General features: G+C 42.7%; 1 protein-coding gene across 3 annotated transcripts in view; it reads right to left on the bottom strand.

Moving 5' to 3' along the window:
• LOC112224857 (zinc finger protein GLI2) overlaps nucleotides 1-26,419 on the bottom strand; it is a 102,545-nt gene that overhangs the window by 57,673 nt on the left and 18,453 nt on the right. For 2 of the 3 annotated variants that reach the window (XM_042306547.1, XM_042306548.1), the window contains one exon: nucleotides 25,183-25,324. In XM_042306547.1, the coding sequence (XP_042162481.1) occupies nucleotides 25,183-25,297 (115 nt within the window). In that variant the 5' untranslated portion in view covers nucleotides 25,298-25,324. Of the gene's footprint in view, nucleotides 1-25,182; nucleotides 25,325-26,419 lie in introns of those variants that run through there. The other variant, XM_042306549.1, reaches the window with a different exon arrangement.

Raw genomic sequence — 26,419 nt, 5'->3', positions numbered from 1 at the left:
ATTACATTTAAAGAGGGGGAGCTAGAGGGGGGCAGCCACCGTTTGCCCTCACTGGCCTGTGATTAGCCTGTTAGCATTAGCATGCTGTCAGAGTAGCTTTGGGGACCAGCGAGCCGAGCGAAGATCTCTGTAAGACTGATGAGGTGTCTGGGTAATCAGCTACCTGACCAGACTCTGATGTATCACCAGATCAGCTGACCTAACCCTGGTTAACACACCCAGGTGTGGGCTTGGTTCACGAATTTCCTCAGAGCAGAAAAAGTATATTATCTTAGAACAGATCAGGATAAAAAAGGGTTCTGTTGTCTGGTGAATGAAGATAATGTGAATGAAACTTGTCGTCAAGTTGATTCAATTTGCACACTTTTTGGTTTTCCTTTTGGTTCTAACCAACACAGATGGATTTTTTTCTATTCTTGTGACTTGATCACATGACATTTATCTTGTTTTAACACTTTTTAGGCTGTTCCTAACACACTGATACTCACTTCATTCTCACTTCAAACCCAGAGCGGGAACTCAGGCCATAACAGCTAGTGTTGTGTTGTGCATCTGACCCGTAGCATCACAGCTAATAGAAAAGCTGCCAACTCACACACAGAGCGTCCTCACATCCTCACGACCCTAACAGTCCGATGACGGCATGGTTCTACACTGGCTTAGCACATCCCCCTCCCCCTTCGTAAAAGGGATTTTTTAACAGGAACAGGGAGCAAGAGGGGAAGAAACAGGAAGTACACTTCATAACCAGACAATGCGTGGGAGCAGGAGGCAGGAACATCAATCTAGGGCAGGGATGGGCAGCTCTAGGACCTGACTGGTGTCACACTTTTGCCCCAGCCCCAGCTAACACACTTGACACCAATAATCCACTAATCATGATCTTCGGTTTAGACTCTCTGGCCCCCAAGGACTGGAGTTGCACATCCCTGATCTAGGGGGTGGGGGTGCCGTGGCTGGGGGTCACCCCGGGGTGAGGGCCTCCTGGGGTACCTGGGTTCTGGGCCTTTTCAGGTCGAAGGGAACTAGAGGGTCTGGGGAGTGTCTCAAAGAGAGAGACATATTCTGGACTCTATCAAACTGCCACTGAGGGTCTATAAAAACAACACTGTGATGATGCACAACATGTTTATTTCATACAATGACTGCAGCGCCAATGTTTTGGCTCAACGGCAGCTCATTTGTTCTCAGAGTAGAAGACTCAGGAGACAGTTATTGAGGCTTGATTTTCTATATTTTGTGTTCATATGAAAAGTATTGACACCTTAGGGGAAATCTGGTGGATATTTGGGATCATCATCAATTTTGGCTCACCAGCATCTCTAATTATTTAAACGCCATCCTCTGAGAGATATGCTCTCTGGGCCTCAAACATCCAGTATGTCTGCCCTGGCTAAAACAGAGCTCAACTAACTGTCAGTGGAGTTCTGACACCGGGCAGAGCATCTTCAGTTTAAGTGCAGGCCCCAGGTCATCTAGTTGGATAAGATAAGAATACAGAACAACAACCTGACTCACCTCCTCACAGACACAGTCTGGTCTGGTGATCACTGTCCTGGGACTTCTGGTCTTGGGGAAACTATCTCACTCAGATAATTGGTTTTAAAAACACCAATGGCAAACAGCTGTGGAGGGTCAGAGATGGTCGTGTGATTGGTTTAAGGGTCAGAGATCCTAGTTCTCAGGTGCTTTGTTAGAGGTCTGATAATTCAGAGAGGCTGACCGGTCAGGCTCCGACCTTGTCTCTTCATAAAAACATTTTTTTGGGGAAGTGCTATCCTGCGTACTGTCACCACGAGAAACGCTTGCAATAATGATGAATACCCATCATTGGAGAGACAAGTCATTCATATTCCTACACTAATGCAAGTCTAGAGGCTTTATGGGATGTAACTCAGAGCCTATCAACTTTTCCTTGGTTCTTGCGTCAGCTAGCCAGGCTACGTCAACTAAATTAATCAAACTCACATTTACATTAAAAACAACAAGCAGGGTCTGTAGTGTAGTGTAGTGTAGGGTCTGTAGTGTAGTGTAGTGTAGGGTCTGTAGTGTAGTGTAGTGTAGGGCCTGTAGTGTAGTGTAGGGTCTGTAGTGTAGTGTAGTGTAGGGTCTGTAGTGTAGTGTAGTGTAGGGTCTGTAGTGTAGTGTAGGGTCTGTAGTGTAGTGTAGTGTAGGGTCTGTAGTGTAGTGTAGTGTAGGGTCTGTAGTGTAGTTTAGTGTAGGGTCTGTAGTGTAGTGTAGGGTCTGTAGTGTAGTGTAGTGTAGTGTAGGGTCTGTAGTGTAGTGTAGTGTAGTGTAGTGTTGTGTAGTGTGGTCTGTAGTGTAGTATAGTGTAGGGTCTGTAGTGTAGTATAGTGTAGGGTCTGTAGTGTAGTGTAGTGTAGTGTAGGGTCTGTAGTGTAGTGTAGGGTCTGTAGTCTAGTGTAGTGTAGGGTCTGTAGTGTAGTGTAGGGTCTGTAGGGTAGTGTAGTGTAGTGTAGTGTAGTGTAGGGTCTGTAGTGTAGTGTAGTGTAGTGGTGTGTAGTGTAGTGTAGTGTAGGGTCTGTAGTGTAGTGTAGTGTGGGGTCTAGTGTAGGGTCTGTAGTGTAGTGTAGTGTAGTGTAGGGTCTGTAGTGTAGTGTTGTGTAGTGTAGGGTCTGTAGTGTAGTGTAGTGTAGGGTCTGTAGTGTAGTGTAGTGTAGGGTCTGTAGTGTAGTGTAGGGTCTGTAGTGTAGTGTAGTGTAGGGTCTGTAGTGTAGTGTAGTGTAGGGTCTGTAGTGTAGTGTAGTGTAGGGTCTGTAGTGTAGTGTAGTGTAGGGTCTGTAGTGTAGTGTAGGGTCTGTAGTGTAGTGTAGTGTAGGGTCTGTAGTGTAGTGTAGTGTAGGGTCTGTAGTGTAGTGTAGTGTTGTGTAGTGTAGGGTCTGTAGTGTAGTGTAGTGTGGGGTCTGTAGTGTAGTGTAGTGTAGGGTATGTAGTGTAGTGTAGTGTAGGGTCTGTAGTGTAGTGTAGTGTAGGGTCTGTAGTGTAGTGTAGTGTAGGGTCTGTAGTGTAGTGTAGGGTCTGTAGTGTAGTGTAGTGTAGGGTCTGTAGTGTAGTGTAGTGTAGGGTCTGTAGTGTAGTGTAGTGTAGGGTCTGTAGTGTAGTGTAGTGTAGGGTCTGTAGTGTAGGGTCTGTAGTGTAGTGTAGTGTAGTGTAGTGTAGGGTCTGTAGTGTAGTGTAGTGTAGTGTTGTGTAGTGTAAGGTCTGTAGTGTAGTATAGTGTAGGGTCTGTAGTGTAGTATAGTGTAGGGTCTGTAGTGTAGTGTAGTGTAGTGTAGGGTCTGTAGTGTAGTGTAGGGTCTGTAGTCTAGTGTAGTGTAGGGTCTGTAGTGTAGTGTAGTGTAGGGTCTGTAGTGTAGTGTAGTGTAGTGTAGTGTAGTGTAGGGTCTGTAGTGTAGTGTAGTGTAGGGTCTGTAGTGTAGTGTGGTGTAGGGTCTGTAGTGTAGTGTAGTGTAGGGTCTGTAGTGTAGTGTAGTGTAGGGTCTGTAGTGTAGTGTAGTGTGGGTTCTGTAGTGTAGTGTAGGATCTGTGGTGTAGTGTAGTGTAGTGTAGTGTAGGGTCTGTAGTGTAGTGTTGTGTAGTGTAGGGTCTGTAGTGTAGTGTAGTGTAGGGTCTGTAGTGTAGTGTAGTGTAGTGTTGTGTAGTGTAGGGTCTGTAGTGTAGTGTAGTGTAGGGTATGTAGTGTAGTGTAGTGTAGTGTAGTGTAGTGTTGTGTAGGGTCTGTAGTGTTGTGTAGTGTAGTGTAGGGTCTGTAGTGTAGGGTATGTAGTGTAGTGTAGGGCCTGTAGTGTAGTGTAGTGTAGTGTTGTGTAGGGTCTGTAGTGTAGTGTAGTGTAGTGTAGTGTAGGGTCTGTAGTGTAGTGTAGTGTAGGGTCTGTAGTGTAGTGTAGTGTAGGGTATGTAGTGTAGTGTAGTGTAGGGTCTGTAGTGTAGGGTATGTAGTGTAGTGTAGTGTAGGGTCTGTAGTGTAGGGTCTGTAGTGTAGTGTAGTGTTGTGTAGTGTAGGGTCTGTAGTGTAGTGTAGTGTAGGGTCTGTAGTGTAGTGTAGGGTGTAGTGTTGTGTAGTGTAGGGTATGTAGTGTAGTGTAGTGTAGGGTCTGTAGTGTAGGGTATGTAGTGTAGTGTAGTGTAGGGTCTGTAGTGTAGTGTAGTGTAGTGTTGTGTAGGGTCTGTAGTGTAGTATAGTGTAGGGTCTGTAGTGTAGTGTAGTGTAGGGTCTGTAGTGTAGTGTAGGGTCTGTAGTCTAGTGTAGTGTAGGGTCTGTAGTGTAGGGTCTGTAGTGTAGTGTAGTGTAGTGTAGTGTAGTGTAGTGTAGTGTAGTGTAGTGTAGTGTCTGTAGTGTAGTGTAGTGTAGTGTTGTGTAGTGTAGGGTCTGTAGTGTAGTGTAGTGTAGGGTCTGTAGTGTAGTGTGGTGTAGGGTCTGTAGTGTAGTGTAGTGTAGGGTCTGTAGTGTAGTGTAGTGTAGGGTCTGTAGTGTAGTGTAGTGTGGGGTCTGGTGTAGTGTAGGGTCTGTGTGTGTGTAGTGTAGGGTCTGTAGTGTAGTGTTGTGTAGTGTAGGGTCTGTAGTGTAGTGTAGTGTAGGGTCTGTAGTGTAGTGTAGTGTAGTGTTGTGTAGTGTAGGGTCTGTAGTGTAGTGTAGTGTAGGGTCTGTAGTGTAGTGTAGTGTAGGGTATGTAGTGTAGTGTAGTGTAGTGTAGTGTTGTGTAGTGTAGTGTAGGGTCTGTAGTGTAGGGTATGTAGTGTAGTGTAGGGCCTGTAGTGTAGTGTAGTGTAGTGTAGTGTAGTGTAGGGTCTGTAGTGTAGTGTAGTGTAGTGTTGTGTAGTGTAGGGTCTGTAGTGTAATGTAGTGTTGTGTAGTGTAGGGTCTGTAGTGTAGTGTAGTGTTGTATAGTGTAGGGTCTGTAGTGTAGTGTAGTGTCTGTAGTGTAGTGTAGTGTAGGGTCTGTAGTGTAGTGTAGTGTAGTGTAGGGTCTGTAGTGTAGTGTAGTGTAGTGTTGTGTAGTGTAGGGTCTGTAGTGTAGTGTAGTGTAGTGTAGGGTCTGTAGTGTAGTGTAGTGTAGTGTAGTGTTGTGTAGTGTAGTGTAGTGTAGGGTCTGTAGTGTTGTGTAGGGTCTGTAGTGTAGTGTAGTGTAGTGTTGTGTAGTGTAGGGTCTGTAGTGTTGGCTACAGTTCCATCCCACACGGAGAAAGTGAGATGATTTATCACCAGCCTTCATTTTATAGCATTATTATTACAGCACAGACTGAAGCAGCCAGTGTGAAAGCCCCTTAGCCATAAAGATAATGAACTGTGGGGAAACATTTCACTTCCTTCCACCCCCCCTCTCTCACTCTCTCTCTACCTTTACCCTCCACCTATCCCCCCCTATCCTTCTCTCCCCCTCTATCCCCCTTCTCTCTCTCTCCGCCTTTCTCTGTCTGAGGACCCAGTTAGAGATTAAGAGTCTTAATTGGAGCATCCGGGTTGGTTTATAGTGAGGCAGTCAGGGGTGGGGGAGAAACCAAGGGAATGTCCAATAGCACAGCATGGAAGGGCCTGGTCTCAAAGGGGGACAGGGGGTGGGGAGGAGGAGGGGAGTACCTTTCTCCCTGGACAATAGTGGTGTTTGTATGGCTGGGTTACGCTAGTTAGAGAGAGGAATAGTTAGGTACAGCAACGTTAGAGGTTTCGCGGGTTAGGGTGAGAGGGAGGGGAGATGCGGCCGGGCAATCACTGATTCAAATGGTAGCTCGCTGTCCTCTCGCAATGTTCTTGGTCCAGTAAGATAATAATAAACAGATGGACTGGCTTCACGCTGGAGTAGAGGAGGAGTGGAGTGGGATGGAGAGCTAGAGGGGGGCACAGTCAACAATGGCATGAATTAAAAGGCTAACCTTCGGATCGGCCACGTAAACATGGTCTTTTTCTTTTTGTCGTCTGTCATAGAGTGCTTGTGTAACTAGACCAACCCTTCAGGCAGAAGAGCTCTCCTTACTCAAACACTACAGAGAGAGAGCTAAGAGCTGACAGCTCAATGCATCAACACACTGTCTACACTTTTCAAAGCATTTGGTATATGGCACCCATATCAATTGTGACTAAATGTTTTGGAAACTATAGTGTTTACCAGATGTGGAGAGGTATGTGTACAGCCCATAATACAACTTTTAGTGGATTTATGGTAAATGTAACCAAAATTGTTAGCATTTTATCAGAATCAGATGACATTGTGTTGATTACATGAATGTTTTTAATCCCATCAAAGGTAATACATTGTGATTCCCTTGAGTAAACTTTAGCATTGAGAGGGTCATGGGGAATGCAATAAGCCATGTCGCCCTAGTTCAGAAGCATCTTTTTGGTGGCTTCGTGTACCGAGCGCAGTTGAAATGTTTACTTGGCTGTAATGCAAGTATGAAAGTAAAATAAACAGGGATCTATGAGTAACACATGTTGCTTTCTTCAGCTCCTTCCTGCATGGCTGGCAGAGAGGTCGACACATTCAACGGTGGATTTACTTGGTAGAAGAGAGGGAGAGGTTGATCTGTGTTCATCTACATGTCCATCTTAATTACTCTTCGTATAGTTAGAGTGGGCAGGCAAATCAACACTGGAGAGTTCATACAACATTGTGAGTGACTTGAGTAAAGCGTAATAACAATATGGTTGTTACAGACACCGTAGGCACACACACAGCCACTACTATTACTGGGGATATGGGGTGATGTGTAGGGTGGTACAAGGTCCAGGGTGAGGCCATGTAGAACTGGGGGAGTCCATTTACAACTCAAGGAACGATTTTGTTTAGATGTTTGCTTACTTGATAAGCACCATCCATGTTTGTTGCAATGCAGCTTCTCACAAAAAGGCAGGTGAAAAAACGAGCCAAACCTCATGAGACGAGAGACAAAGAAAGAAACGGAGAGAGAGAAACAGAGAGAGAAACGGAGAGAGAGTCTGGGACATTACTCAGCTACAACAACAACCCTCATGATAACTAATCATCTGTCACCATGAGTCGAGTGACAATAGCTAGATGCTACATTGTGTGATAAAATTAGCTGCTACGTCCTTAGTGTGTGTGACCCCAGATGGGAGACGAGTTTGTTCACCTCAGAACGTGTCTTGCGGTATCTTCTTTATCTTCCCAAAGTTGGTTTCAAGTTTTAATGTAACGTGCACAAGTACAGTGAAATGCCTTTCTTGCAATCTACAAACCCAACAATGCAGTAATCAATAAAATAGTGTACAAAGTCCCCTCATAAAGGCCATGTGTTGGAGTGCGTTTGGAGTCAAGCCCAGGAGTCAATTGTGAATCCACTAAGTTCTGTTCACACACTCCTTTATGCTTCCTCAACACCATGGTAAATATTGTCAGACGAGGGCATGGCATGCGTGTCTCTCTTTCTCTCTCTTCTCGCAGTCCTTCTCAGAGTGCAGTCCTAGCTCTGCAAATAAGTGTCATATTGATCTTAGAGTGGACGGGGGCTGGGGAAGGAGGCTGTCGTGTGTGTGTGTGTGGTTTGATGAGGGGGGAGGAACAGACGGGCCTGGGTAAACACCCTAAATGTGTCCTAGACACATACACACGCACACACACACACACACACATGCATGCACACAGCTCAGAGTGGGCTATCGTCTGTTTACCCCCTTCCATTCAGAGACTAAGTGCGAACAGCGACAAAGACAACACCAGAAAAAGAAAAGGGAGGCTGCGGAGGGAGGACGGCTCATAATAATGGCTGGAATGGAGTGAATGGAATGGTTTGATAAAATGGTTTGTCTCAGCCTCCAGTATTTATGCTGCAGTAGTTTATGTGTAGGGGGGCTAGGGTCAGTTTGTTATATCTGGAGTACTTCTCCTGTCTTATCCGGTGTCCTGTATGAATTTAAGCATGCTCTCTCTAATTTTCTCTCTGTCTTTCTTTCTCTCTCTCGGAGGACCTGAGCCCTAGGACCATGCCTCAGGACTACCTGGCATGATGACTCCTTGCTGTCCCCAGTCCACCAGGCCGTGCTGCTGCTCCAGTTTCAACTGTTCTGCCTGCGGCTTTGGAATCCTGACCTGTTCACCGGACGTGCTACCTGTCCCAGACCTATTATTTGACCATGCTTGTCATTTATGAACATTTGAACATCTTGGCCATGTTCTGTTATAATCTCCACCCGGCACAGCCAGAAGAGGACTGGCCACCCCTCATAGCCTGGTTCCTCTCTAGGTTTCTTCCTTGGTTTTGGCCTTTCTAGGGAGTTTTTCCTAGCCAATGTGCTTCAATACCTGCATTGCTTACTGTTTGGGGTTTTAGGCTGGGTTTCTGTACAGCACTTTGAGATATCAGCTGATGTACGAAGGGCTATATAAATACATTTGATTTGATTTGAGTTTGATACACATCCATGTGTTTGATACCATTCCATTCACTCCATTCCAGCCATTATTATGAGCCCGTCCTCCCAATTAAGGGACCACCGGCCTCCTGTGATATTTACTATATACTGTGAAGATATACCATTACACCGTATGATTAGAATATGTCTCTAAACATATGAATGTAAAAATAATAATAATACCCAAGAGTAATGTAAATGACAGGAATGGTACATGGTTGCTTTGAGAAAAAGTGATTAATGCACTTTGTAATACCCCCCCCACACCAATGATAGAGCAGCAGTGTGACTGAGGACTATGTCATTAAGGTTTTAGACCACATCTAAATCACTAGCAGATGGTGACTCTCTACTCTACCACTGTTGTAATGAGACGTTTAGGGAACATATCAAAGAGCACAAAGAGGTTTTATGTTTCCTATCAAGACTTAAAAGGACTGTCATTAGTGTTAATGTTGAGACGAGGAGGAAAGGAATACAGCAGTGGATCTTAGTCAAGACTGTTTGTGTGTATATGGTTAGACAACATGGATGACACGATGTTGGTATCAATGGTTCGAGGTCCAGTCACTAAAGTAAAGGACACACTGGACTAACGATTGGTCAGAGGCCAACCATCACCTGACTGTCGCCCCATCTTTTTGGTGTGTCCTTACCTTAGAGCAATCCACTGTAGAAGTACTATACTGTACATTGACATACTGTACTTGAGATCTAAAATAATGCATAGATAAAGTAAGGCAAACCTCTGGCCTCCTGACATTGGCTGGTCGGTAAGGATGGTTCTGACGGGGTTAAAACAGCACAGTGCTTGTTTTTCCAAGACTCTGATTACAAAGCATTTTTCCTTCCCATCAAAGCAAAGAAAGCCCCCAATCTAAGAGCAGCACATTGAACTTTAACAATCACCCCTTCCGCCTTGATGAGATGATCCACATGTGCCACAGATGTCCCCTAACTAATCCAAGTATCCATCCCAAATGTATTCCCTATGAAGTGCCCTACTTTGGACCAAAGTCCAATGGGCCCTGGTCCAAAGTAGTGCATGATATACAGTAGGTGGAATAGGGTGCAATTTGGGACGCAACCCAAGTCTTGTTCTTCTTGAGGGTCGTACTGTGGGTTGTACTGAGGGTCGTACTGGGTGCCACACGTGGCCCCCCTGTGTTATTTTTAATTCTCCTAATTTTACATAGGCCGACCATATTCTGCTCTCTTGACAGACAGAGAGGAGCTCTCTTGTGACCGTGAAGTCATCATAGCTGCTGGATGTGGGAAATGAATGACGACGACGCAGAAATCAAATGGTTGCTTTGATAGTTTCATATATCATATTTTCCTTCAAGGCGTAATCTATTGCCAGAGTTCCACACAGATTAGCTCCACCACCACCTCACTCAAGAGCTGCTCTGTTTGTCTGACCTCTGCCTCTTTTCCCCTTACACTTAGGCCTGTTAGGCCTGGGCTTTTGCCATAGCTGGGGTGAAGTAGGGTGGGACGTACAGGGGAGCGAGTGGGGAGTGAGTAGGGAGCTAGTAGAGCTTTAACCTGTTGAAATAGTTTGTATGATCCAGATCGAAACTTTGTGCATTTACCAGCCCAATAAAATGTGTGTGGTGGAGCAGTGGTGTGTGTAGGACCTACTTCACTCCTTATCCAATTGCAAAGAGTCTCTTTTAGAGTGTCAGTTGCTCTAAAACTGGGCCTGAACAGGACCATGTCTGAAACCATGTCTGCAGCCAGCAGAAATATGATCTGCCCTGTCAGACCTGCAGACCGCCACTTGTCAGCTCCTATTAGGACCACTACTTGGCAAGGCTTACATGTGGTATCTATCACCTAACCATGGGTTACTGAGCCACTACACCAGCCACACGTCTTTACCCCCACCCTCCCATAACACCCCCCCCCCTACCTCAGGAGACTTTACATGAACTGAAGCCTGGGATCACCTGAGGTTGTATTATGACAAGCTAATTGATCTATTAACTGGGTGGAGGCAGAGAGAGCGAGACCAGCAGAAACTATAGTGTTTTTGCCAACCGAAAATAAATTCAGCACGTTTGAGTGGATGGGCATAAGTAAGACGTTACACATAATTACTGATCTATAAAATACATTACAATTATAGCATCCCCAAAGATGGTTTAATAGATGCTTCCCAACACTCCGCCTCACAACAGGGAAAATGCCTGTCAGGCTGCATGCTACTGTACATTTAAAATCCTGGTGCTGACAATAATCCTGAATAACACAGTCCTTAACAAACAAAGGGCCTTGTTCCAGTTCAAAGTGTGACCTGTCCACACCTGTGCTGCAAACCATGACAAACAAGCACCTGGTAAATTGGGACTTGGCTCTTTCCATTGGTCCTGTAGGAGAGAAACTAGAACTGGCCCATTCAGATTCCATACCGTTTTACAGTGTTAATGAGGGAAAATATTCCATTAAACGGTTTATGTAGAACTTGAGAATACAGAACCACGCGTTATTGCCTAACAGTCTGTCCTATTTTCTTATATGAGCAGTATGGTAACTGGTGAAGGACAACAAGACGCCAGTTTCTGAAACCGTAAGGTTTCAAAAATAAAAAAAAAACACAATTTCGGCTCTTTCACAGGTATTTTACTTTAATGGAACAGCTTGTGAAATTTCGTAGCAAGGCTCGATTTGTAGCTGCACTGTTGTGGTTTTCAGGCCTCATTGGAGCTGAGTTGTGTCAATTGAAAACATTTCGTATTGAGTCAAACGTGGTTTTCTTAGGGAGTTGAGGGCAATTACAGTGTCTCTACAGGTCTAACAAGCTGCCGTCTCGAGTTGCCCTGAACATGAGCTAACTAAACAGACAGACAGGCACACAAGGCCCTATTTAGAGAATCATACAAAGCCTTGTCTAGTGTTAGTCTGTGTATGCACACCTGCAAAAACACTATTCACAGTTTCTTTTGACTTGCTAAAAGTTATATTTTCTGACAAAACCATTAGAGGCTATATGAAATAAATCTGTGTAAGACCTTTAAAGTGAACAAAAATGATACTTTTTGCTTTCTGGCAGGCAGACAAGAACGAAAGTCTTTGATACTTCAGAGGGACCTTGCTAAATGTCAGATATCATGTGTAGTAAGTCATTTGCAGCTGCTGTAATGTACAAAGAAAGAATGACAAATTGGGATACTGCAAGTCACAACCCTGGGGCGGGGTCTGTTCCTACAATTTTCCACAGATGTTCTTCACACATTTATTCAATATCACTCATAAGAAATTGTCAAAATAAAATATATTTATTTATCCAGTGGATATTTAAATTCATACCCACTCCTCTGAAACACTATTCCCATAACAGTTAGAGCTTGAATTAGCTAACCCCAGAATGAAAGTTGTACCATTTTAAACCAATAGGAGAATGCAGAATGGGAGGATAAACTACTTTTGTAAGTTGTTAGGGTGACACTGGTCTTCATATGGACACTAGATCAGAGTTAGGGTCAATTCAGTCAGAACGAATAAGACTGAAATTCCACCTCCAATTCGAATTGTCCTTGAGGCTTGAACTGAAATAGAACCCTGCACTGGACAGTCCAGAATGTGGTAATGGCGTGATCAGCCATGGAGTAGTATTGGGATAGCTCTGGCTCTATGTTCCTACAGGCTGCATGCATGTTGTTTGCTCGGCTGTTGGCAGCCCCTGACTGGCTCCCTCACGGTCCTCCAGGCCCAGACGCCTCCCTGTCTCCACCAGCAGAGAGAGACTGGCCTGACTGGCCTAGAGGAAATATTACCTGGAGCATAGAGAGATGAGATACAGTGCCTTGCAAAAGTATTCATCCCCTTGGCGTTTTTCCTATTTTGTTGCATTACAACCTTTAATTTAAATAGATTTTTATTTGGATTTCATGTAATGGACATACACAAAATAGTCCAAATTGGTGAAGTGACATGAAAAAAATTAATGTTTCCAAAAAATAAAAAAATTAAATGAAAAGCATATGTATTCAGCCCCTTTGCTATGAAACCCCTAAATAAGATCTGGTGCAACCAATGACCTTCAGAAGTCACATAATTAGTTAAATAAAGTCCACCTGTGTGCAATCTAAGTGTCACCGGATCTGAAAGTCCCCAGAGTCTGGAACACCACAAAGCAAAGGGCACCATCAAGCAAGTGGCACCATGAAGACCAAGGAGCTCTCCAAACAGGTTAGGGACAAAGATGTGGAGAAGTACAGATCAGGGTTGGGTTATAAAAAAATATCTGAAACTTTGAACATACCACGGCGCACCGTTAAATCCATTATTAAAAAGTGGAAAGAATATGTCACCACAACAAACCTGCCAAGAAGGAGGAGCTGCAAAGCTCCACAGCGGAGATTGGAGTATCTGTCCATAGGACCACTTTAAGCTGTACACTCCACAAGAGCTGGGCTTTACGGAAGAGTGGCCAGAAAAAAGCCATTGCTTAAAGAAACAATAAGCAAATGCGTTTGGTGTTTGCCAAAAGATGAGACAAAAATGTTGCTTTTTGGCCATCAAGGAAAATGCTATGTCTGGCGCAAACCCAGCACCTCTCATCACAATGAGAACACCATCCCCACAGTGAAGCATGGTGGTGGTTGAATCATGCTGTGGGGATGTTTTATATCGGCAGAAACTGGGAAATTGGTCAGAATTTAAGGAATGATGGATGGCCCTAAATACAGGGAAATTCTTGAGGGAAACCTGTTTCAGTCTTCCAGAGATTTGAGACAGGGACAGAGGTTCACTTTCCAGCAGGACAATGACCCTAAGCATACTGCTAAGGCAACACTCAAGTGGTTTAAGGGGAAACATTTAAATGTCTTGGAAAGGCCTAGTCAAAGCCCAGACATCATTCCAATTGAGAATCTGTGGTATGACTTAAAGATTGCTGTACACTTGCAGAACCCATCCTATTTTAAATGGCTGGAGCAGTTTTGCCTTGAAGAATGGGCAGAAATCCCAGTGGCTAGATGTACCGAGCTTATAGAAACATACCCCAAGAGACTTGCAGCTGTAATTGCTGGAAAAGGTGGCTCTATGAAATATTGACTTTTGGGGGATGAATAGTTATGCATGCTCAGGTTTTCAGTTTTCTTGTCTTATTACTTGTTTGTTTCACAATAAAAAATATTTTGCATCTCCAAAATGGTAAGCATGTTGTGTAAATCAAATGATACAACCCCCCCCAAAAAACTATTTTAATTACAGGTTGTAAGGCAACAAAATAGGAAAACTGCCAAGGGAGGTGAATACTTTCGCAAGCCACTGTAGATGAGAGAGAGAGATGAGAGAGAGAGCGATGAGAGAGAGAGAGAGAGAGAGAGAGAGAGAGAGAGAGAAGGAGAGAGAGAAAAGGGTAAACTTCCTGTGGCCTCAGGAAGTAAAATCCCTGACACCTCTCAGCCTCTGAGCTCAGCTTCCTTCTGTCTGGATTAAGCAACTTCCTCAGTCACAATTAAAGGTTTATCCCTTCACAATGAAGAAATTAAACTGTAAAAACTCACCAGCTAAATGATTGTTATTCAGGGAAGTTTAAAGAAGCGGACGCTTGAATTGTAAACAGTCCCCCCCTCTTCTGTTAAGTACACTGTGTGCCGAGTACAGCCATGGGAATTTCAGAGCGAGTAGGAACCTTCTTAGGAACTACAACTGTGTTGAATAATAAGGACTTACTGAGCTCTTTGACTCTTAAGTACACCAACCCTCTCAGAGTCAAAGCTAACACTTGGAGAATGTACACTTGGAGAATGTACACATGGAGAATTTACACTTGGAGAATGTCCACATCTATAGGACATATAATGTATATACAATACACACACATACATTCCTGCAAATGTACTTTACATTTCTACTACTGTAGAGGGATTCTACTCTGTTATAGATTGAGTCAGTAGGCTCTCATTGTTTAGGATTCAACATGTGTTTGGTGTCTGTATTTAGGATATAATGAAATGAAATGCAACATGTTTACCATGGCAGTTTGATGGCCATCATCACTATCATTGATAAGGAGATAAGGAACTGTTCCGTGTCTTATGATCAAGCAGAGGGACCAGGTGGAGGTGTGTACGTGTGTGTGGGAGAGGTGAAGGTGAGGGGCATCTTGGGGTGAAAGACAGAGAGAGACAAGTCTGTATCAGTGGCAGCAGTGGGATGATCCTGATGATCCTCTGAAGCCTGGGCTAAGAATGCACACGCATACTTCCTATGGAGGGAATCTACCTAAAATCCTAGACTACACTGAGTATACCAAACATTAGGAATATCTTCCTAATGTTCAGTTGCACCCCTCCCCCCCCCCATTTTGCCCTTAGCTCAGCCTCAATTCGTTGGGTCATGGACTCTACAAGGTGTCGAAAGCATTCCACAGGGATGCTGGCCCATATTGACTCCAATGCTTCCCACCGTTGTGTCAAGTTGGCTGGATGTCCTTTGGGTGGTGGACTATTCGTGATGCACACGGGAAACTGTTGGGTGAAAAACCCAGCGGAGTTGCAGTTCTTGACACAAACTGGTGATCTTGACACCTACTACCATACCCTGTTCAAAAGCACTTCAATATTTTGTCTTGCCCATTCATCCTCTGAATGGCAGACCTTCCCAATCCATGTCTCAAGGCTTAAACATATTTAATCTGTCTCCTCCCTTTCATCTACACTGATTGAAGTGGACTTAACAAGTGACATCAATAAGGGAGCATAGCTTTCACCTGGATTCACCTGGTCAGAGTAAGTGTTCTTAATGTTTTGTATACTGAGTGTATACTGTTATTACAGATGTTTTACATGAGTCACAACACGCAGGAAGGAACTGGACATTTGGGTTAGGGTTAAGTTTGCCTGAGGTTAAACTGGGTTAGGGTTAAGTTTGCCTGAGGTTAAACTGGGTTAGGGTTAAGTTTGCCTGAGGTTAAACTGGGTTAGGGTTAAGTTTGCCTGAGGTTAAACTGGGTTAGGGTTAAGTTTGCCTGAGGTTAAACTGGGTTAGGGTTAAGTTTGCCTGAGGTTAAACTGGGTTAGGGTTAAGTTTGCCTGAGGTTAAACTGTGTTAGGGTTAAGTTTGCCTGAGGTTAAACTGGGTTAGGGTTAAGTTTGCCTGAGGTTAAACTGGGTTAGGGTTAAGTTTGCCTGAGGTTAAACTGTGTTAGGGTTAAGTTTGCCTGAGGTTAAACTGGGTTAGGGTTAAGTTTGCCTGAGGTTAAACTGGATTAGGGTTCAGTTTGGCTGAGGTTAAACTGGGTTAGGGTTAAGTTTGGCAGTGGTTAAACTGTGTTAGGGTTAAGTTTGGCTGAGGTTAAACTGGGTTAGGATTAAGTTTGGCTGTGGTTAAACTGTGTTAGGGTTAAGTTTGGCTGAGGTTAAACTGGGTTAGGGTTAAGTTTGGCTGTGGTTAAAACTGGTTATGGTTAAGTTTGGCTGCTAACTATCCCCTTATTCAGCGGAACTGATCTCAGCAACATAGTGGGGGTGGGGACGGCCAAGCTTCCAGAAAATCACAAAGAGGACATGGAGCATGACTATGATTCAAGGTCACAGCCACCATGTCTTTCTCAGGACTATGAGTTAGAAACAAGGAAATGATTCATTTAAATCCTACACTTTTTTGGTCATTCAAAAAGAGGGAATCCTCTCTAAAGGAAAATCTACATACTTTCTAACCAAAGAGCTCACATGAAGGGATTTCACTTACTCATCACTCACTCCATTTCTACCTAGTTGTTATGAAAATTACTATTTATTTTCCCCACATCTCTTCTTCTCCCAGAGCTGTCTGGCGTATGACATCACAAACTAGTTTTCCATGAGGCTGGTTGCGGGCCTGTTTACATGTTTCTGGGGACCATGACAACCATACATTGAAGTAACATCAGTCTCAGAGCCTGTACTGTAATCACAGGGTGTACTGTAGGCCTATCTACTGAAATCCTTTAAAGTGATGATCCAGAACTTTTGTATAATTTCAGTCAGTAGTTTTGAAAGTGGTGCTCAAAACGAGTCCCCTTTTTTGGTGTACTACTTCATCCAAATGTGTACTACGTTATCCATTTCATATGATATGTTACATCCTGCAGATGTTGTTATTGTGCAATTTGTGTAAAATGTTCTGAAGATACCGGACTGCATCTTTAAGTAGTGCTAGAAAGGACTTTCTCAGTGAGGAAAATACACTCCACCATTCCGAAGAGCCTGTATTTAACCATGGCCTAAAGTGAAACACCAAAATGACATGCCTGTCTAGCTATTGCATGGGACCGGTACAGAACAGAACTATTTATGGAAAAAGAAACATGCAAGGGACTTCAATGTTACAGTCCAGAAAACATAAAGGCTTGGTTGGATTGGTTTTGGATTGGTTGTTCCCAGCCCACAACCCGCCGGCCAGGACAGAGTTGTGGTCTGGGATGCCTCTGTTTGTTATCCCTGGGTCTGCTGCATTTACTCAGGCTAACCTGTCTGCTTATTTTGCTGGTCTCACAGTTTACTGTAGCCCTGCCATCTGCCTGCCTGCATTTTATCCTGAGAGAGAGGCCAGTAGCCAGAACTGGTGTCAGGGTTGTGGGCTGCACTGGGTACATCCCAAATTGCATCCTATTCCCTGTTGGCCCTGGTGAAAAGTAGTGCACTATATAGGGAAAACAGTGCCATTTGGAACATACCTACTGTCTTGTTTCAGACAGGATTTTCCCTGCTGCACTGACCACACAAATACTGGAAAAGTTGAATGTCACTAAATGTTTATGGAATTCATCCTCCTACTCTTCCTCCTTTTTAAGCTTAGCTGCTGACCTGACTCTTATTTTGGACGAAGCTGACCAAAAACGAACATAAAATAAGAAAAACTTTAAACCCTTTTTTGTTTGTTTTTTAACCAAACGAAAAATGATTTCTTATAAATGTTTATTTGACTAGGTTTACTTAGATTAAATGTCTGACTAACTTATAGGTGCGGGTGATTGAACATGTGGTATGTGACTCTCTGTCTCTATTATAAGCCCTCCATAATGAGAATAATTGCTAATGGCTAATGCTGTGGTATTACCAGCCTGTTTCAGCAGTGTAACCTTAGATCTGTAATTACTAGCAAACCAACTCCCTCAGCCTAAGGAGAAATTCTAGTGTCGCTACAAATCAATATCCTGTGAGCCTAACAGAGCTGCAACAGCAGTCACAAAGGCCTCTAATACCAGGGATGGGGAAGGCTATGGGCCAACAGTGCTTCTTTTCAGGTAGAGTGTCAAAGTAGCTAAGAGCAGTAAGGAACTGTGACTTTGTCAATTGAGGCATTAATGGAATGACTTTTCCCTACAACATTCTCTAGAAAAACTTTGAGTATGTGAATACAATATTGTAGATACAATATTGTCCTATTCTATTCTGGACAGACACCTAGATGACTGGTGGCTGACTCATTGGCTGACTGATTAACTGACTGGCTGACTGATTTGCTGGCTGAATGGCTGGCTGACTGTCTTGCTGACACTGTTTTCACCAGCTGTGTGTGCAGGCCCTGAGGGAGGGGGAGACACATGGGCCGGATGGACTCCCCTGGCCTCAGCCAGGAATAGGCTGTAGCCTGTCTACCCCAGCTATAGGAACAGACCAGTGGAAGTGGAACTGGCTTCAAGTTGAGTTTGAGGGCCCTAAAGGATCCATATATTGAGAGAGAGAGAGAGAGAGAGAGAGAGAGAGAGAGAGAGAATATCATCTGCCCTGTATGTTTGAAGTCATGCCAATATTGGATTGATATAGCTCGGAGGGCTGCAGACTCTATCCTCAACCATTTCGCGATAGATTCCATGCCCATGGATCAGATTCGGGGTCAGATCTAACAGGAGTCCATTGTGGCTATAACACAAACACCAGACCAGAGTTCCAACAAACCAGATTATTGTGGCAGCTAGGGTGTAATAGTGTAATGGAATGACTTAATATACGCTTATGAATATCTGATCTAGATGTAGAGTCAAGGGTATGTATAAGTATAAAGACATGTATTGAGCTGACTGCCCAGGACAGACTCTGTAGGAACCTATTTTCAAACATTAGATATTAAATATAACCTATTTACTGTAAAATAATGCAGAATTATAGGAGGATCTATATAGTTTAACAGAAGCTGACCATAACAATAAAATGGAAGTCCCTTCTGCTCTATAATGATATCTGTCTCTGTCTTATTCAGTTATAGAAAACAACAGTCAGTTCCTGCTAGTGTGTGGAGGATCGGATCGCCCCGAGAGGAAAGCAGAATTGGACCGAGCCAGTCAATAGCTTCACCTTCCTGCAAAACATGAGGTCTTCTCATGTATATGGTCAGTTAAGGCATTACTGATACGATGTTGTGATTGTGAAATACTGTACATGGCACTGGATACAGCTGGTAATTTCTTTCCCAACATGACAATCTACTGGGGATATGAAATGAATCAATACATTCAGGGCTTCTCAGCTGTGTGTGTCATGCTGTTTTCTAAGTAGTAGGTCCAGGCGAGGTGGTGTCTTGTGCAACACAGATACCAGAACTATTTATCTCTTGCACTGCCTTGTCTACTCTTCTTTAAGACATGGGGAATGAATACTGAGGCACTCATCCACATGTTGTGGAGTTAGAGCAATGTTCTAAATATCTTCACAAGTACTTCTGCCTACACAGAATATTCCACTCATGAGGATATGTATTCTTTAATCAGTTTAAATCACAGGTGGAGGGCCATGGAGTTAGTTAAACATATGAGGGAGTCACTCGGAGTCACAAATCCCCTATTCTCACCCTGCCATTCACGGGCCCACAGAACCACAACAGTACAAGGGCCTTATTTAGAGGGAGAGAAAGAAAGAAAGAGCAGAAATCCCTATCTCTATTCTCAGGAAGATTAGTGGATGTCCCTTTGGCGTGTTCCTGCCTATGAACAACTTTTTTTTTCTTTTTCTGGTCACATTTTTCTCTGCCAGCAGCATGAACTCCAAAGCACCTTCCCCAGAGCAGCCCAGGGACGAGGAGAGAGGCGTGGTGGAAAGAGACACTTCACACACCCTTCTAATCCCCTATCACCTCTCGGAACCCCTCTTACCTTGACCATTACTCACTTACCCTCGCTACGGAGACCACGGCTGCTGTGATTAACACGCTGCTCTGTCCATATCACCAACTCGCCACTCTCTTAAAACAATTAATTACACTGCACGCGCCTGCTCCATCCATCTAGTGTAGTCACCAGTCACACAGAGTTTAGGCTCAATAGCGGTATACTGGACTTAGATTTGTGAATGTCGCCCTTTGAACAAAACTACAATCTGAGGTGTTAGATAAAGACAGGGTGTGTGGGCTGTCTAAAACTGTTTCACAAACAGTTTTAGACCATGAATTTTACGTGATCACGTGATCTTATGTGAAGTTAATGTGATAACATGTGACAACATTTAAAGCAACCTGTGATAGCATGAAACTACACCTGTGAAAACATGTGATCACATGTGAAGTGTTCCAAAAACACACATTTTCACATCTTTCACATATGAAACGTCATGAAATCATGCGATTTTCTGTAAGGGAAAGATCACAAACATTACGATTCAGCTTAGCGATCTGCTTTGAAATACTGAGATGTTTACTGTCCTATACTGGGAACCTGATCTGGCTATTTACAACCAGAGAGACAGACCAATAAACCCTGCAGACTGAGGTTTGTGTTGCTGTGTGTTACAGCCTATACCAGACACACACACACACACACACACACACACACACACACACACACACACACACACACACACACACACACACACACACACACACACACACACACACACACACACACACACCAGCCTGCAAGAGTCTGCCCTGCCAGACAGATGCGGGCTGTCACTGAGACAGCGGGTGCCCATTTAAAATCATTAACAAGGCCCAGCTAGAGAAACTGCCTGATGCATATCAAAGAACAGGTGGAGTCATGCCAAGCCAACATCATCCTTCCCCGTCTAGCCACGGCCCCATCCCCGTCTAGCCACGGCCCCGTGCCCGTCTAGCCACGGCCCCGTCCCCATCTAGCCACGGCCTCTTGCACAAAGAGCTATAAAGGCCAGACATACTTCCATTATGGATTAAGAATCATGGACTCAAATGTAACTGGTCAAGTCTCCATGTCTCCATGAAACCCAACTGAAATGGAGTTTTGTTAGTAAGACGCTGATGTTCTAACTGCCAATGAGTCTAGACCCGGCCAGCGAAGAGAAAAAACATAGCTGGTAGAACTTCATTCATTTGAAATGACTTGGATATTTTACCAGTATATCTTATACAAACATTTTAGTGCTTTTCTTAGCACTTTCACTGAGAATGGTCTGACGATGCTTCAGTTAGTTAGCCTTTGACTTTACAGTAGTTTTCAATAGAGTTGAGGGAATGAGGCCATTCGTTTTGGCTACTTTGAGAAATGTACTAAGAATAATACATTGTCATATTGATTTATTCACGCATGCCCTATATTCATATTCCTGTTATGATCTGCATGTTAATTGCAGAATCAGTGAAAAGGTGTCGATAAGAAGATAAAAACTAGGGCTATAACTATGTAACCAAGTCAGTATGGCTGTAAATGTTCTACTTACACTGTTGCCAATGAGTGAATAGAGAATGTATGGTGATTATAGTTGGTTGAGGGCAGGCCACCAAGCCCTTCATTAAACAGTAAAAATATCCCACTGATAAGTTCTATTAAGGTTTCAGTGGTGGGCCCTTGCTAGATGTCTTTGTGCATCTCAGAAGGAAGGACCGCAGAACCGCTCTACTATGCAGTTCTAACTTATTTATAACGTTGAACCTCTGGAGCCAAGAACAAGGTCCTCAGACCTTGTTATGAGGAGTTGTCATCACACATATAATCACTGATGAAAACAGGAGGTCTCATTTTTTATATATGAGAGGGTCTGCCTCTCTCTCTCTTGCTCTCCCGCTCTCTCTCTCTCTCTCTCTCTCTCTCTTTTCAATTCAATTTCAATTTCAATTCTATTTCAATTTAAGGGGATTTATTGGCATGGGAAACATGCCAAAGCAAGTCAAATAGATAATAAACTAAAGTGAAATAAACAATAAAAAATGAACAGCAAACATTACACTCACAAAAGTTCCAAAAGAATAAAGACATTTAAAATGTAATATTATGTCTATATACAGTGTTGTAATGATGTGCAACTAGTTAAAGTACAAAAGGGGAAAGAAATCAACATAAATGTAAGTTGTGTATATATAATGGTGTTTGTTCTTCATTTCACCCATTCCTTCTGGCAACAGGTCACACATCTTGCTGCTGTGGAATTTCACCCAAAATATATGTGAGTTTATCAAAATTGGATTTGTTTTTGAATTCTTTGTGGATCTGTGTAATCTGAGGGAAATATGTGTCTCTAATATGGTCATATATTTGGCAGGAGGTTAGGAAGAGCAGTTCAGTTTCCACCTCATTTTGTGGGCAGTGTGCACGTAGCCTGTCTTCTCTTGAGAGCCAGGTCTGCCTAAGGCGGCCTTTCTCAATAGCAAGGCTATGCTCACTCTATACATAGTCAAAAATGTAATTCATTCAAAAATAAATTAAAAATTACATTAAAATTAATGGGACAAATGCTAATTAATTACTTAAAAATCATACAATGTGATTTTCTGGATTTTTTTAGATTCCGTCTCTCACAGTTGAAGTGTACCTATGATAAGAATTACAGACCTCTACATGCTTTGTAAGTAGGAAAACCTGCAAAATCGGCAGTGTATCAAATACTTATTCTTCCCACTGTATATATGTTGAAGAGGGTGGAGCTTAAGCTCCCTGTTTCACCCCACGGCCCTGTGGAAAGAAATGTGTGTGTTTTTTGCCAATTTTAACCGCACACTTGTTGTTTGTGTACATAGATTTTATAATGTTGTATGTTTTTCCCCCAACACCACTTGCCATCAAGTTGTATAGCAGACCCTCAAGCCAAATTGAGACAAAAGCCTTTAAAAAGAAAAGAATCAACAAATCATGAAAGACTTTGCCTTTGTTTTGTTTGTTTGTCATTTAGGGTGTGCAGGGTAAATATGTGGACTGTCGTTACAGTCATTTGGTAAAAAGTACATTTGACAATTGCTCAGTACATTGTTTTCATTGAGGAAATGTATGAGTCAGTTGTTAATTATAATGCAGAGGATTTTCCTAAGGCTGCTGTTGACGCATATCCCCCGGTAGTTATTGGAGTCAAATTTGTCTCCACATTTGTGGATTGGGGTGATCAGTCCTTGGTTCCAAATATTGGGGAAGATGCCAGAGCTGAGGATGATGTTAAAGAGTTTAAGTACAGCCCATTGTTATTTGTGATCTGTATATTTGATCATTGAGGATACCATAAGCCCCACAGGCCTTTTTAGATTTTTGCCCTGTAGTTCATTCACTGTAATTGGAGAATCCAGTGCATTCTGGTAGTCTTTAAATCAAATCAAATCAAAGTTTATTTTGTCACGTGCACCGAATACAACAGGTGTAGTAGACCTTACAGTGAAATGCTTACTTACAGGCTCTAACCAATAGTGCAAAAAAGGTGTTAGGTGAACAACAGGTAAGTAAAGAAATAAAACAACAGTAAAAAGACAGGCTACATACAGTAGCGAGGCTATAAAAGTAGTGAGGCTACATACAGACAACGATTAGTCAGGCTGATTGAGGTAGTATGTACATGTAGATATGATTAAAGTGACTATGCATATATGATGAACAGAGAGTAGCAGTAGCGTAAAAGAGGGGTTGGTTGGTGGTGGGATACAATGCAGATTGCCCGGTTAGCCAATGTGCGGAAGCACTGGTTGGTCGCCCAATGGAGGTTGTATGTACATGAATGTATAGTATTTAGTAGTTTAGTAGTTGATTCTACAATTTATATTTGATCATGTATGTGTTTGCTGTTTGTTCTTTGTTATAGAGCCAAAAAGATTAGAGAAGTGGTTTATCCATACATCGCCGTTTTGTATAGATAACTCTTTGTGTTGTTGTTTGTTTAGATTCTATGGATTCTTCAATTACATTGAGCTGATTTCTGCTGTTCATTCTTTTTCCGTAGTGTATTTCTGTATTGTTTTAGTGATTCACCATAGTGTAGGCGTAGGCTCAGGTTTTCTGGGTCTCTGTTTTTGGTTGGATACATTTCTCAATTTCCTTCTTAGCTTTTTGCATTCTTCATCAAACCATTTGTCATTGCTGTTAATTGTCTTAGGTTGTTTGCTTGAACTGTTTAGGTTTTATAGGGAAGCTGAGAGGTAAAATATACTGTTTAGGTTTTATAGGGAAGCTGAGAGGTAAAATATACTGTTTAGGTTTTATAGGGAAGCTGAGAGGTAAAATATACTGTTTAGGTTTTATAGGGAAGCTGAGAGGTAAAATATACTGTTTAGGTTTTATAGGGAAGCTGAGAGGTAAAATATACTGTTTAGGTTTTCTACTGCCAAGTTTACACCTTCACTATTACAGTGACAACTTTTGTCCAGGAAATTGTCAAGAAGGGATTGAATTTGTTGTTGCCTAATTGTTTTCTTGTAGGATGACAATGTCTGTATTTCCAATTTCTTTGATGAAGTCTGGGTTCCTGCTCTTTAGGCCAAAGGCAGATGACCTCAGATCTTGTATATTCCAGGATGAGATAGTAAAAGCGTTGTGTTCCATATTGTCTAGTGTTGTTTTGTGTGGTTTAGGCCTGGACCATCACAGTAGGTGTGAGCAGAGCATGTTGAGGTCGTAGGTCCTCTTGGCATGGGTTCTCTCTCTCTCTCTCTGACTCTTTCTCCCTCTCAGTTTCTTTCTTTCTTTCTCTCTCTCTCTCTCTCTTTTCTCCTCAGACCGGACTGACCCACTAAGGGTATCATCACATAAGAGTTGCCTGCATGTTACTTTCCATTTCAGTCATATGGTATGCAATTTTACTTACAACATAATTTACAACCATCATACTTAGTTTGTCTATGTGGGTTTGAAGAATTGCAAGTGTCCGATATAGGCCACAGTAGATTCCAAGACAATAAATATAATTGATATTTTTGGAAACAATCCTTTGTAGAGGCGCCAGTGAGGACAGAGAGAAACGTCCTATTTTTCATGTATTTCTCTAAACAATTAATACTCATATAGCTTTTCTTATGGCAGGCCACCAAGCTTATCAATAAACATAACTAACCAATGCCACACTATCAGATAAAAGCTCATTAGCATATCAAAGGTACTTCCCGGTCCTCGCCGGTGTCAGAGGACTCTGATGCACTGTCGTCCACTGTTACCACAGACAGCTTTAGTAATTCATAACATTTATACTCAGGAGGTAAGAACAAGGTCTTTCAACCTCATTATAGTGTTTTTTCATCTCCCAGTCTCTGACATCTTTGAATCATGCAGTCCCTCGCCATCTATCTCTTTCATGTGCCACTGAGCGGGGGAATAAGCCAATATGAAAGCATACACCAACACAGACCACCGAAACAAAAACACGACTTAAAGTCAATATCTGAATAATTTTAAAATTCTTGCATTTTACCTTCTGCACGATCAATTAAGTCAAGAAGTATTTTATATTGAAAATATTTTCAGTATGAGAGATACCGTATGACAGGGGGACTCCTATAATGTATTTGATGTGGGTATTAAAGACACTACTTTATGACTGGGAGCATTGCTATAAGGTACAGACAGAGAGTGGAGAGAGGGAAACATTGGGAGGTTTGGACTGGAGAGATGTAGTTGAAGGTGGCAGCTCTTAGACTGGTCATACCTCTGGTAACTGTAGTAGGAGACGGTTTCTTTGGCAGGTCTGAGAAGCTGCCTCCATCCAGACCTGATCCCGTGTGCTCCTTCTTCTCAGTGGCTGTAAGAGCAGAGGTCTCCATGGTGGACAGCAGGGAGTCCGAGTCAACCTAGCGACACAGAGAGGGAAAAGGAAAGATTAAAGCAAAACATGTGTGAAGGCAATACAAATGTTGTTGACAAAGGATATTTTGGAATGAGGAGGTAGATTTTGTCACAACACACACACATACTCACTGGCTGTAGCAGTGCCCGAGTTGCAAACAGAGGGAGTTCTACAGATCATACACTCTGTATTACAGTCCAGCACTGTGTATAAAATATGAAATTAATAAGAAAGAACCTAAGAACTATTCAGTGTCCTGACATGAAGCAGACTTCTCTGAGATAATGCAGAGTGTTGCTGGTTGCCAGGCACCGCCTGGGGCACAGAGAAAGACACAAAAGGACACATTATTTTACCATATCATATCATGTAGCGTGTCTGGTCACAGCCTCCTCTTTTACACAGTCAAACTAAATTTAGATATTTAATTTTTTGTCAGAGAATTAAAACAGTATCCCTCAGAATATAGTCCACAAATAATACATGAATGTACTGTAACTACCATGTATATAGGCTACATAATTTTAAGGCGTCACTCCATATGAAAACGTACACTTAAATAGATACAGGTTTTTCAGTTGTTCAGTGTAATATGTTCCTAATGTCCTTCATAGTAAAAATGTGACACACTCAGCAGTCTGTCTTTTAGCCACTATGACATCATCATTACACCACATTCACATGCTTGTTTGAATGGCAGTAGACTTGGCAGCAAATGACTTGTTTGAGTTTGTGGAACCTAGATGATTATCTTTGGCTAAGTGCAAACAAGTAGCAGTCTAAAGCTAAGAGGGGAGGTCACTCCACACTCTCAAATTTAAAATCACATTTTAAGAAGAGAAATTGTAGAAATAAGGAGGGTTTATGGCTGTGGAAGCTAGTGATGACCCACTGTCACTAGGCACTATCTTGTTGTCATGGTTATCAATACTGGTTTTACCCCTTTTAATGTGTCAATATGAGGGTTTCGTTGTTGACATTGTCTAATCTGACCTGTATGCACGGATTTGATTCATTGTAATTCATTGGTTGAATATATGTTTATTCATTATGATTTTATTAATCGTTATTTGCCGCATAAGTACAAACTCGGAAGGAT

This window comes from Oncorhynchus tshawytscha, linkage group LG26 (genome assembly GCF_018296145.1).
Source record: "Oncorhynchus tshawytscha isolate Ot180627B linkage group LG26, Otsh_v2.0, whole genome shotgun sequence".
Classification (NCBI taxonomy): Eukaryota; Metazoa; Chordata; class Actinopteri; order Salmoniformes; family Salmonidae; genus Oncorhynchus; species Oncorhynchus tshawytscha.
The sequence above is the reverse complement of the archived record's forward strand: the minus strand, read 5'-3'. Positions and strand labels throughout refer to the sequence as shown.